The following is a 13942-nucleotide window of genomic DNA, read 5'->3' on the forward strand; positions in this document are numbered from 1 at the left end:
CAAAAAAGGAGAGTTTCTCCAAAGAAGCCGGGCAAGGCTGATCTCCTTGTATTGTCTTTGTGCATAGACTTCAGAGCCTCTGAGAAGGCACTAGATGGATGAGCTCCGTGACTCACGAGTCCCTCATTTCTGGGAATACAGACAACTGATAGACTATATTTGTTTTCCTCTGTAGCACTAGATCCAGAACTGGCAAGAAAAAAATTTTTTTTTTTTTTTTTTAATCTGTGATGAATTCTCAATTAACCACAGGCTCCAGTGTCAGGAAATGGAAGAGTAACTGAAATCGACGCCTGATTCAAAGATCTCAATCAAGTCAGTAATTTCAACCTCCAGAAGGATCTCTTACTGTTCTTTTTATTCCAAGCACAGTATGCTCAATAAATATCTGTTGATTATTTAAAATCAGTCCCTCTTCTTTTTGAAAAGGATTTTAAACTATGTGCGTATGGTCCTTCAAATCATTTATTAAAGTTGTTTGTCAGAACCCAAGTTGGGGCAGAATAACAGACATCAGCCATGGTGAGTGGAAGGAAGGGGAGGGGCCTGGCCACTCACGCATCCACTCCTGGGAGCAAAGCCTTACGAATCTTACAGGGATTGTCTGAGGCAGGCATTGCCCACGTCTTACAGAGGCAAAAAACCGAGGCTCGGACAGGTGGGCTCCCTTGTCCAGTGCAGAGCCAAGCTCAAGCCCAGGTCGCCTGACTCATGGCTCGTTCTCTCCCACGCTATGGCACTGGGAAGCAGGGAGCCGGGATCGCCCCACAACAGCTGAACGGCAAGGGGAAGGCAGTAAACCCCTAGGCGTGGAGAGCTTTGTAAAGCCAAGAAAGGGGGACTGTAGAACATGCTGGTCTGTGCATTTCTGCTCGTGCGTTCTGACGCATTTTGGAGTGGGTGTGCAACTGCCCAGCCATTACCTTGTAGTGCCCATTTCTCCTCACTCCAAACCTCGGAAGACCCAGGCCTCATGCAGTAGCTTGCCAGTCTGTAGATCCTCCCCATGCTTGGCCAGGGGGGATGGTGTCTAGTCAGGTGCGTTCGGGTCCCCACCTCTGGCCCTAAAATAATCCCGAGCCCCCTTCCCCACCCATAGGCCCACCTCCTCACCCCTGAATGGCTTCAGAATCACAACCTACATATCGCCTCCAACCCTAGGGCTTAGAGCTGTGTGGTTCATCTTCTGGTAGCTTCAGGGAACATTCTGGATCAGAGAGGAAAGGAAGCATGTGCTGATTTCCTTTCCAAGGTGTCTTCTCCCTGGTGAGAGCAGACTGAGGGCGAAGTTTCTGTGCAGGTCGTGCCGCTCCGTCAGCTGGGCAGCGTGTCAGGGAAGGCGGAGCCAGGAGGGGAACAAAGAGACCCCAAAGAGGCCCAGGGAGGATGTGGAGCCTCCAGCTGGCCACCAGCCAAAGTGCAGGGAGGCAGGCTGCTATTTTACTTCCCTTCCCCCCCCCCCCTTTGGCTCCTTCGTGCCCGCCGATGTGTTACTTCCACTAAAGATGATGTAACTGTGAGGACAGCCCAGCCGAGAGGGACGGGCCACAGTGCTCAGGCACAGGGAAGGGGGGCCAGGCCATGAAAGGCAAGTACAAGTCACTTCCAAGTCATGCCATTTATTTTGTCTTTATTGGATTTTTCCAGCTCATCTGAGCGTCTGCTCCGTTCTCTGGGCTGTAGAATTTGTGCGAACGTTCCGGGTTCTCTGGAAGCCCCAGATAAGAACATAGAAACACATGTGTGTGTGTGAGCATGCAAACACACACACACACATACACACACACATACATACACTCACAGGGCAGGCCAAGAGCTCTCTGGACTTGTTTCACTTGTCCCTTTCCCCCTCTGGCTTCAAGGTCCCACGCATTTGTCTCTACCAAATAGCCTCAGGACAAATGGCGAGGAAAGGATACATCCAGAAGGGTGGAAAAGCAGGCTGTTGAAGGAGTCGATGGAAGGGAAGCAGCGAACCCCCAGCATCCTTTACCAGCCCCTCCTTGTTCCTTTCCCTGCTTCATTCTCGAGTTTTCAAAAAGGAAGAAGCAGAGGAAGAGTTCAAGCCTGGCTGAGCCACTGGTGACCCGTGTGGCGCCTCTCAGCGGTTAGCAAGAGGTACGCTTCTTTTACGGCAGGTGTAGCCTGGCTTGGAGACGGACCCAGAGCTGGGACTGTCAACCCCCGCCCATCCCCTGCCTCTTGGCTGGTGCCTTGTGCCGCACGTTCTGTAGTTCCTTGCTCTCCTTAGCCTTGAACAACGTCAGGGCTAAAGCGCCAAGAAGTGATGAAGAACTTCATCAGCATCTCAGATGGGTCCTGGTGCTGTTAGAGCCCAGAGCCTCGCAGGAGGAGGAGCCGAGTTGGTGGCCTGGAAAGGCAGGCACCCATGCTGCTCTTGGCTGCCTGGACTGTCCTGCACCCCCCAGCCCAGGCCACTGACTTCTTGCATGTGGGCTCTGCTTTATTTCCCAGGGTGGGGATGCAAATACGGGGGAAAGAGCTACGGCACAGACCTAGTACTGAGGTGCCCACCTTTGCCGCACAGGAGCCCCACAGAGCTGCTGGGCCCCTGTCTGCCTTTGATAATTTGCGTCACTAGGTCTCATTGCATGAACCCAAACAGCAGGATTTCCCTGCAGCCAGCTCAACAGGAAATGATCCCGGGGATCTCCCACTTCCTTCATTCATGGAAGAGGCTGGGAGGATGGAGGTTACGGTCCTCGCCTGCCATTCCACTGGGAGGGGTCGTCCAGGAACCTGACAGCTCAGGGACCGAGGCTGGGTGGATGTTATTTAGCCCCTCTTCGGCAGGGCTGTCGTTCACCAGCGACCAAGTTGGACTCCTGGCTCTGGAAATGTAATGTGTGACAGCTGTGTGCAGCCAGTGGTGTCCAGCATTTTAAAAAGGTCAATTAAGAAACGGTGGATGGTGGTGCGGCTAATGACAGCCTGGAGGGGTGAACGGGGCAGAGAAAACAGAAGGGCTCAGGCGTCTATTACTGGAGCGAGTGTCGAAGGGAAGCATGGCAGGCAGGAATCTATTGTCATCAGCCATAAAGCACATCTGAGTTTTACAGCAGAGCGGGGTCCAGCTGTTCCCCTCCCCACGTGGTGCAGGGGGCAGTCTGTGAATGGGGGGCTCGGCAGGCAGAGGTGACACCTGCGTCAGACAGAAATCGTTACCCTCCTCGCTGCCTGCTCCTCTGCACTTTCCACGCTCCCACTTGGGAAGCAGAAGGCAGACGCTGGAGTGATACTCAGAATGTGGGTCATGTTCTAGAAATCCATATTTTAAGCATTCCCCAACGCTGGGCTCCGCCTTTTCCTCCCGGGTGTGTAGGTGGGCGGCAGGGGACAGGCAGGGGAGCCGGCAAGGGCTTCCTCAGATGACCCATGTGCCCCCTGGTTTCAGCAGAGTGCGGGGTAGACCCTTTCCACTGTGATGGATAAAAGAGGGACATGAAGCCCTTAGGAAAAAGGTCTCTTTCAGCCTGTGACAGAATTGGCTCGTGGTTTGGGGAAGGCACTATATGGGATTCGTTTTTTTTTTTTTTAAAAACCAGACAAAGGGTCTGTAGGCTGCTGGGACTAGCTTTTTGCCACATCTACCTGTCAAGCTAGAAATTCAATAGAGCAATGGGAATGCTAATTGATATGCAAAACAGGTCCAGGGTTCCTAGAAATGTCTAATGATTCTCTGGTTCCTTGCGAATGCAGAATTAAGACATGAACTACATGGAATGGGATTAAGAACACCAGCACTTTTACTCGCTCGCTCGCTCTCTCTCTCTCTTTTTCTTTTTCCTATAAAAAAAACTCTTTGGGGAAACTTCACCAGTTTTATAATTTCAAAAAAAAAAAAAAAAGAACATTGCAATCAATGGGGTTTGTCTTTGACACACTGGATATTTATTATTAGAAAATAGTTTTTATCAGCCGGCAATACCAAACAAGTTGAAAGGAGCGTGCTTCTCACCTTAATTTTTTTTCTCCTTAATGAAATTTAAATAAACAGCTCACTGTCAGGAGAGTCGCCACGCCTTTCTTTTTTTTTTTTCCCCCTTTAAAAACGGAATAAACGAAGTTTAGTACAAAACGTCCTTCAGCTATGCCTTGCTCTGCAGTTGTTATGTTGTCCCCTTGAGTAAGAGAGAAGGAGGAGATGAAAAAAGACCACTCTGGTTATCAAATTACCCCAAAGAATCTACAGTAGAAACCGGGAAACAGATAAACTCACCCAAAACCCAACCAGTCCAAACCAAGAAACCAGTTGTAACATTGGCTTTTCCATGGTGATTATCATCTGACTTTAATATATATCTATATCTATATATATATATTTGAAATTGTAATAAAAAAGGAAGCATTGAATTGCATCTTTAGCAGAACAAGCTTCCTCATCTGTTACAGAGGTGTTTGGGAAATTTCATATAGTATCTGGTCAGTAAGCACGTTTGGCAGCTCAGCAAGTATCACGTGACTGCAGCATCCATGATTCCAAGTGAAATGGTGTTTGCTTTCTTTGGGGCCGAGTCCATTGCTCTGGGCGAGGTGCTCCCACGGCTCCGGATGTCCCGAGACCCACAGCTTCAGGAAGGGTTTGGAGGTGGCTCAGTGCATGGCCCCAGCGCAGAAACTTCCAGAACCCCAAACAACGAGTCAGCAAACCAGCCACACGGACGTCAGACAATGGTCTCCTTTGAGTTCCTCTTGACAGAGTGGAGGCCCAGCAGGGACTGCTGGTTAGAAGGGACGCTGACAGACTTTGGGATGAGGAGAATCACTCTCTGATTGGTCCGACGCCATTCGTTGTACAATCGACAGTGGTACCTAAATGACACCTGAGGTCAGGAGAGGAAACACAAGGATTATCAGGTCAGTGGAAGCTGATAATCAATCCAAGAAACAAAACAGGTCATTGAAAACAGCTCTGAACAGCTGGTGGCAGTGAAGTGAGGCAGGCCTCTTGGGGCCGCACGGCGCTGGCCGGCAGCTGAGTGTTGGCACCCACCCGAGGACATCCTTATGTGAACACGGGCAGGGATCCTGGGGGGCTTCCTTCCTTCTTCCTCAGAGTGGAAACAAGTAGGATACGAATAAGAAATGAGGTTCTTTCAGAGGCTGGATTTAGTTTGGGGATAGTAGTGTTTGGGCCCCAAAGCATCAGTTGTGAAGCAGATTGGCTACAGGCAGTGAGGTGGAGTGAGTACAGCGCTAGCCCTCACCCTGGGGGTGGGACCTGAGCCATGTGTCTGTCTGGGCCTCAGCTTCCTCTCTCTTAAATGAGAGTGATGCTTGGATGTCATGTTCCCTCCTGCAGGTTGGACACTGCACAATTCAACATTCAGACTGCCTATGACAGGAAGGGTACCCTTTGACTTGTGTCACGCACAACTCTTTCAACTGTACCAGCGGCCCCTGATTGGTGATCCCCAACTGCCTGCAGCTCTATCGTTCTACAGCTTCCAGCGGGGGAAGCTTTGGTGTGGGCACCAAGTCCCTGGATAAACTCCTCCTGAGCCTCAGCCTGGGGTAGGGTCTACCTCCCTGGGCGCCTGGAGTGCCTCGTGCCTACCTCAGCATGGCATCAAGTGCTTTGTCAGGCAGTGTATTTGTGTCTCTCTCTCCCTGCTCCAGAAGCATCTTGACAGCAGGGGTCAGGCCATATTCATCACTGCATGCTCACCGCCCATCATGTGCCTGGTGCTTAGGAAGTTACTGGGTAGAGTTTGCTGAGTGAATAGCTGATTGCAACTCTGTTTCAGACTCTCTTCTATGATCTACAACATTATGAGCAGTAAACTGATGGCCAATGGCCACGTAACTGTGCCAGAGAGTTCTTGCTTCCCATGGAAATATCCCGGAATGAGACACATCTGTGGTTCATTTTGGAGCAGGCTGGCGTCCGGCCTGGATGGACTGCCCAGGAAATTCAGATTCTGTACTTCTGAAGGTGCATGGACTGTCTTTAAAAACGGGGGAAGGGTGAGTGCTGTGAAGTGTGTAAACCTGGTGATTCACAGACCTGTACCCCTGGGGATAAAAATATATTATATGTTTATAAAAATAAAAAATTAAAGAAAAAAAAAAAAAAACGGGGGAAGGTCCCAGTTTGAGAGCATCCAGATGACTTCCTTCCTAGTAGGTGCTGGGAAGGAAGATACCTGTGAACTTAGGCTGAGAGATAGCCCAGGATGGGCTGTTTAATCATGGGGGGGGGTTGCTGGGCTGACCCCAGGACAGGGTCCATGGTGGTCAGAGAGAGGGCCGATCCCATGGTTGGAGCCCAGTATTTCTGGAAGCAGAAGAGGGCACAGGCCCTGGATCAGAAAGGGCTTACTGGTTCTCTGGCAGGATCATGAAATTCAAGGCCGCTAGCTTAAATTTCTGAGGCTAGAAAGCAGATGCCACAGGCTGAGTGCCAGAGAGATTTGGGTATGAAAATATAAGCTTTTAAACTCACACAGATGTGCTTTTCTCCAAAAGGCCCTGAACATGCCAAAGTGGATCAAGTTTGGGGTTTGTTTTTCCTCCCTAAGCTTGGTTCTCGATGCATCTATTCTGTCCTGCTGCGGCTTAGTGCCGATGGCGGAGTGTGGGAGAGGCAGGCGGGGATGCCTTCTGCTCAGGGCCAAGAGCAGGGAGATGAGTTGAAGGCAGACTCGTACTAATGAGGAGCTGCGGCAGCTCAAAAAGACCAGAATCTGGAGATATTCTCCGAAAGCTGGGTTTCAAGTCAAGAGACCCTCATCTGAATGTTAAGGAGCTGTGCATGCCGGGCCTGGGTAAGCCGAGAAGTCGCTGTGGGAGCACCCAGGGGACGCCTGCTCTCAGGCCCGGCACCCCAGGCCTGGACCCCCACCCTCTACCTAGTGGCTCTGGGACTCTGGGAGGGTTGCTTGCCCCCCGCAAGCTTCAGTGTGTCGGCAAAACGTGAGGAGTGGTGTCTGAGAGTGCACAGAAAGCACTTAGCACCGTGCCTCACACACGGTCCTGTTCTCGGCCTGTTCTTTTTGATGTGTTAAATACAGAAAAGAAGATGGTTTTGTGATGCTCCTTCTTAGACACAGGAGAAGGGGGACAAGAAAAAAACGTGCTAATTTCCCTTGCTCTCGACGTGGCCATAGGTCAGCAGCAGGCTGTATCACTGGGGAGCTTGTTAAAACGTCGGAATTTGGGGCTCCACCCAGACCTAAGGAATCAGAGCGTGCATTTTAACAAGATCCCCAGGTGATTTGCAGATCTGTTCAAGCCTGAGAAGCGCTGCTGCAGGCAACCTGGGAAGTCAACGACTTAGCAGGTCTCTTGGTTCCTTGGCCAGAAGGTGTGAAAATCAGCCAGCTTGTTCAGACAAACAGATGAGATCTTATTATACATTCATCTATCTTAATTGCTGTTAACCATCACAATCTGCAGGCAAATTCAGTCAATAAGAAGAAAGGGTCAGAGAAGACTCCTCAAGAAGAGGACTCCTTGATTTTCCCCAATAAGGAAAATCAAGGAACTTGAGCCTGATGCAGATGGGACCCCAGGTTTGCAAATGCCCTTGGGTGATGCTGAGCCAGGGCCAGGAGCTCCAGGACACTCCCTTCCCACAGTGGAATAGAATAGGAAGAAAGGAAGTTTGACTTCCAGAACTAAAGAGGCAATGAGGGAAGCAGAAACAAACCAAAAGGAAGCCAGGACAATTCTAACATTTGGGAACTTAGTTTAGATATTTCTTAATAGTTTAGATATTTCTTAAATGTCCCTGGGTGCGGGTCGCAGAGGGAGCGAAGGAGAGCGAGAATCTGAAGCGACTCCACACCCAGCAGGGAACCTGACAGGAGGCTCAATCTCATGACCCTGAGATCCTGACCTGAGCCAAAATCAAGAGTTGACTCCTAACTGACTGAGCCCCCCAGATGCTCCTTCAATGTCTGTGTTACGGAGAGAAGAGGAAGAAAGCGCACAGGGCCACTATTCTAAAAATACTTCTTTTGGGGTGAATTTCTTGAGGTGTGTTCAGTTCTTCATCCAAAGGAGATTAACCCGTCGTGGGTACGATCCTACAAAGAGTGGTGGTCACCTGGGCAGGGCAAGGAAGGATTACATCAGCAACCACTCTCTCGATCAGGGAAGTGACAGGGCTGTGGCCTAAGGGCCGCTGTAAAGTCACAGAAGGGTGTGGGAAATCTCGTCACCGATTTCTTATTCTGCCCTTTCTCTCCAGATTGAGGCCTACTGATGGGGTCAGGGCCTCATCTTCCCAGGAAAGGACGAGCTCCTTGATCTCCGGCTGCACCGAGCAGGTGGGCTGTGAGAGTACACGGGCCAAGGAGCAGGACTGGACATGGGGTCACCCTCGAAACCCTGGGGCTGCCGTGGGCTGTGTGGGCTGTGGGTCAGCCAGCTCGCGCACGGTCACCCTTGTCAGGCAGTGTCCTCCCGGAGGTCTCCCAATGTTATAAGGAGAATTCAGATGACTATCCCGTGGGGCTGGGAATCAGCCAGAGGAAAGAGATTGCTCATTCATTGCATCCCAGGCCTTAACCAGTTTCTGTGCCGGGTGCTGGCTGTTGCCTTGGTGATGCGGTGAACGCAGGCACTCCCTGCGGGTCCCTGCAGCACAGCACCCCAGTCCCCAACTTGTCCGCGGTTGGCTCATTTTAAGCGCCACGCTGGGTGACTTTCTAGCGCCGAGCGTGGACTCGGATGACGTCTGTCCCTGGACCTCAGACGGTTTGTGATGTAGGCAGTGATAGTTCCATGGCACCCACTCTGGGCTTGTGGTTTCCCAGAGGTAGGCTTCCCCACGGCAGGTTCCAGAACGCCCTGTTCCCGAGGGGCGGCAGGGCCGGGCTCAGACTGCAGAGGCGCGACAAGGCAGCAGCGGGGCTGTGTTTCCCCCTTCCCAGTGCTGGCGAGGCCCTGCCAGGAAGGCTGCTCTGAGCAGCAGCCCGGCTGGGACTGACACGGTGTTTGTTTATCTAAGACATTTTCACAGCATATTCTCCGGAAGCCTGACAGCTTGTTTACAATGGATTTCTGCCGGAGGGCACTTTCCAAGTGCTGTCAGCTCCTGAGTTACGGCTCCTGCCAGGGCAGCTCGCTACAGCATTTATCTGGGAGGGACTTAGCCTGGATCCAGTCACCTCGGGCTCAGGGGTGCTGCAGCGCCGTTTCAGGGGAGAACGCCTTCCCCTCCCTCCAGCGGCTTTGCATCTTGTGGCCCGCTGAGTGTGCAGAGGAAGAAACCCTCATGTCTATTCTGGGGGCTCTGATAAACGTTTCCGAAGGTACCCTACCTAGTCCTGCCGGTAGCCTAGTGACCCAGGGCTGTCACTGTTCCTCCACTATCTGTAAAGGGGAAGGCTGATCACAGAGGGTAAGTACCCTCTTTAGAGTGACACAGTTCTTAGTGTGCTAAATCTTGGGTCTGACCACAGGGTCTTTGGATTCTCATGCGTGTGCTTTTCACTACTGGGCACTGCCTCTCGGAAACGTTTCTGGAATGAAGTATGTTCTCAGTCTCCTGAAAGAGCCCACTCCAAGCACCCTTCCCGCCCAAGCCCCCTTTCTTCTGAGATGGGAGGTGAAACAGGTTCACATCCGCTTTTCCGGGTGAAATCTTTCCCTTTCTTCCTTCCCTCGCTGCCTCTTCCTCTTTCATAATAGATGACCATATGCTTTACAAAGCAGGTTTTCCAAAAGGCCTTAAATTGGTTTGAAAGCCTAACAATAAGGTTTACATCCTCAACCACCCTGCATCCTCCACACACATCTAAGAAAAATCATAGACTAGCAAACCTGTAAACATGGTAAGAACTGAGAGTTATTTTCCAGAGAACCTTCCTCGGGTGCTCTCTCCTTTCTGATGCCAAGGAGCAGGGAGGAGCCTGGTGGGATGGGCATTCCTGTCACGCCCACTTTATGAATGAGGGTGCCAAGGCTCGGAGATGTGAACTGCCTTTTCCAAGCTGACGCAGCTGACCGGGCATCAGTGCTAAAGGTGATTTGATTTCTTATTCTAAGAGTCTTACTCTTATTTTTTTTCCCATTCCCATCACCTTGTGACTTCTGAGTCTGCCTCATTGCTTGACTCACAGTGAATCAGGACCCACATGGGCAGCACAGACCTTTAGAGGAGAGACACTGAAAGAGCCCACTCCAGGCACCCTTCCCGCCCAAGCCCCCTTTCTTCTGAGATGGGAGGTGAAACAGGTTCACATCCGCTTTTGGCTGGTGGTGGGTAGCAGAATGCCTGACTTCACCGGGGGACTCAGAGAGAGTTGGAAGCCTCAGAATGCTCCGTCTTTACCAAGACTCGAGCCATGTCCCTCTCCACTAAGACGGATGGTCTGTCTGTCTGAAGGCTCCCTCCCCGCCCCACCCTGAGGGAAGGTACAGAGCTGTAGCGTCACAGGATGGACAAGACGGAAATGACCTGGCCCAGGGGAAGGTTACAGTTGCCCTGGCAGCTGGTGGGACAGGGTTTGGAAGACAGAGCAGAGGGGCATGTGGGAGTGAGCGCTAGAAGCGTCCACATGCTGACCCCGTGCTATGGGATAAGAGAATGGTACGCTTTGGACAGGAAACACATACTAAGTAACCGTGGGACGTGCTCAGATTAGAAATGAGCAGGCACAGCAGAGTCATGCCAGGAAGCAGGGCGCCCAGTTTCTGAAATGAGTCTAGCGGGTAGTGACTTTCTTCCCTGCAGGTCCCAGAGGGAAACAGAGAGAGTGAGATCAGTGCTGTGCCAACCTCTGCCCAAGCATTTAACTCTCTTCAGGAGTTAAGTGGGTGAAAAAAACCAGACGTGTTTAAGAATTCTCCCTCATATACGGCAGACACGCTTATTTGGGAAACGGGTTTCTTTGGTGGCAGCTTCTCAGCTAGATAAATTAGTGTTTTTATGGGCTGTGGAGTCAATATCCCAACACACAGAATAACCATCAGGCAAAACGCAGCTCCACGTCCAGCAAAGAATTTAGGCTGTGTCCAGGAGTAAGAAGAAAATAACCAGCCTGAGGATTCATGATCTGCCCAGGCAGTGACAGCAGCAGTGGCCAAGAGCATCCTTCATGATCTGCTACAATCCCAGCAAAAGCGAGGCACATAAACCAGAGAAAGAAAATGCCATGCCCCGTCGCGGATGGAGTCCCAGAACCCTGGAGGAGGGGAACGTTTAGGGTGTGTGGCTTTGATTGATGGGCTCTCAGAAGCAGGAGCTTTTTCTTTCCTTGATCTGCTCTTCCCAGCAGCACACTGGGGTGGACACGCGCCCGCGCATGCACATCCACAAGCACACCCACCCGGACCTCGAGCGTGGCACGCACGCCCCCGCCAGCACCTGCGGATCTGCCTTTCACCAGGCCGGGTGGCTGGGCTACGGCCGGGAGGGAAGGCTGTGCCTGCTGAGGGGTGGTGGCCAGCTCTGGCTGCTCCAAGTCCCCGGGCCCTGGGCCATACTTACTAGTGTCCAAAAGAGGTAAATGGTGAAGAGTGCCACAGTGAGTGCGATCAGTCCGACGGCCTCCAGCCGACTACTAAAGTGCAGGTGGTCCACGGCGCCCCGCAGGCAGAGCCAGCCTGAGATGGTGGCCAGCGGCGTGATGAACAAGAAGCACACCATGTCTCCAAACAGAGTCCGCTTCTCATGCTGGGGGCCTGGGTTTCGGAGCCACTGCCGGGGAGACGGGGAGACAGAGAAAAGCGGAGTCACAGTTAGAGGCCGGCGTGGAGCGGAGACCCGCTGCCCTCGAGGGTGTCTCTGTCTCCTGAAATGGGACACAGGTGCTTTGGACCTGTTCTGAGATCCCAGGGAAGAGTTCAGGCCTCATTCCATACCCCACCTCCCCGGGTAATAGTGATTCTTGATAATACTTTAACATGACAACCGTGATGAGGATCAAAATCAGAATTTTTAAAAGTGTCTTTGCTGTAGGCAAAGTGTCTGCTGTTTTTGAAAACAGTTCAGAGGTTATTATATTGAACACTGACATTACGGGAAGATGGGGAGGATGGTATTTCCAGAAGGTAATAGTTGAGACAGGAGAAGTGCTGTTGTGGGGCCCAGTCTTGGGCCCTGGGAATGTCTGCAGGAAGGGGTTAACTTAGCAAGGTGGGTTTGCTCAAATTGTGCATGTTCCCCAGAAAGACCCATTTTCAAGATTGGCTCTTTAGAGATGAGCTCTGAGTCCTTGCAGTATTTTGCCTTTTACGAGCATCTCTGTATGCCTGCGGCCTTGGGCCATATAGTAAGAGTATAATGAAATCTTTTATCCCAACGATGTGATTTATGCTGAACACCTACATTCACTGTAGGGGGCTGGAGTCTAGGGAGCTAAGCGCAGACACACAGGCGCTCCATGCCTCTGTGAATGACTCCAGTGAATACCCTATACACCAAGCCTTGGGGTGATAATGCCTGGTATGTGTTGTCACAAATTGTTGCCGGAAAAATTAAGCGGGTTTGGGTAACATTACCGGGAGGGGACACCTGGGAGCTCGTGCCTGGTTCCTCCTGAACTTTACCCCCGGACCCTTTTCCTCTACTGATCTGAATTGGTATCCTTTTGCTGTCAAACCATAAGGAAAAGAGCTTCTCTGATTCCTGTGAAGCCTTCCATGCAATCATGGACCCTAAGGGTGGTCTTGGGGATCTCCCAAAGATGGAGACTCATGTGACTCCATGAACTCAGTAATGCCCCTCCTTGCATTAGGACCCTGACCCTACTTAGGATGGTCCCTGACATCTTAGTTGTGTTGCCCAATTTGGGGGCTGAACCAGCCCAACAAGGGTAGTGAAAACTTTGTGCTTGAAAGACCAGCGGTGAGAATTCCTACAGGCTGCGAAACACAGTTGCTGTGCTCCCTCTTAGGGGAACAGGTTTAGGCTGAATGCCTGCTGAAATGTTTTCCATAATCCGTTCTGGGAAGAGTCATGCTTACATATTGGTGTTGGTACATGATGGTAATGAGGCCTGGGGGCTTTTCTTCAGGTTAGCACTGGAACATGTCTCCAAATGCTCCCATCTCGCTACTCCATGTAGTACTAGCTGAGCCCAAAGGGTCCAGAGGAGGGGCTCAAGCACAGTTGATGGGATGGGAGTGGGAAGAGACGCTGGCTGAGTCTGTCTTTCATCTTGTCCCATAAGCAAATGGGGGTTTAGCAGTGCTGTGGGCTGGCCCCTGAATGGGAGCATTATGGTCTGCTGAGTAGGCACCCCAAGTGGCCAGGGCGGTAATTCCCACACAAACATTGGTGGGAGGGAAAGGGGCATGACAGGGGACACAGGAGTGGGTGGTGCACAGTGGAGGGTGAAGGGAAGACCACGTTCAAGGGCAGGAGGAAGAGACAGAAGAGCTGCAGAAAGGGCAAGCCAGGTGAGGACAGAACAGCAGAAGGGCCAGAAAAAGCCTCAGGAGTGAGCAGAAGAGACGTGGCGGGGAGAGGCACAGAAGAGGTTTTCTGGGAGGTGCTCTGCCTTGAGTGTCTGGCCGAGGCAAACATTAAATGACCCGCAGAGTCCAGCACACTGCTTTCCAGAGTCACGCACCTTTCAAGTGTGCAGAGATACTGAAGGAAGGAAACCTCAGCTCTAAAGTGGACCCGAGTAAAATAGATCATGGAAGGGTAAACAGAAATACAGCATTAAAAAATTTCACAGAAATACCTAAAGGATCAAATGCAAAGGACAGTGACCCTGTCATGTGTTGTCATGTTACTCCACACATCTCAGCAGCTTCAAAGGAAATCAGTGAGCTCTTATTAACATTTTCTTGCCTAAATACTGGGACTACCACTATGATCTAGAGAGCAGAAATCGGGCGTGATTCTCCTAATATTAAGGAGCAAGGTTAAATGATTGCTTCACGTGACTTAGGGGTCAAAGTGAGGAGGGGGCTTAGTTCTCCGCTCCTGCTCAGATGTCCTATCCACAAAATATTCGAA

The 13942-nt window shown here is 51.3% G+C and overlaps 1 protein-coding gene across 2 annotated transcripts in view; it reads right to left on the bottom strand.

The window, feature by feature from the left end:
* Positions 1-3889: 3889 nt before the first annotated feature.
* The window catches only part of MARCHF3 (membrane associated ring-CH-type finger 3), a 136258-nt gene continuing 126205 nt past the window's right edge, over positions 3890-13942 (bottom strand). For both annotated transcript variants that reach the window (XM_059416572.1, XM_059416571.1), the window contains 2 exons: positions 11462-11671; positions 3890-4844 (listed from right to left, as the gene is read on the bottom strand). In XM_059416572.1, coding sequence (XP_059272555.1) covers positions 4686-4844; positions 11462-11671 — 369 coding nt within the window. In that variant the 3' untranslated portion in view covers positions 3890-4685. The remainder of the gene's footprint in view (positions 4845-11461; positions 11672-13942) is intronic.

This window comes from Mustela nigripes, chromosome 12 (genome assembly GCF_022355385.1).
Source record: "Mustela nigripes isolate SB6536 chromosome 12, MUSNIG.SB6536, whole genome shotgun sequence".
Classification (NCBI taxonomy): Eukaryota; Metazoa; Chordata; class Mammalia; order Carnivora; family Mustelidae; genus Mustela; species Mustela nigripes.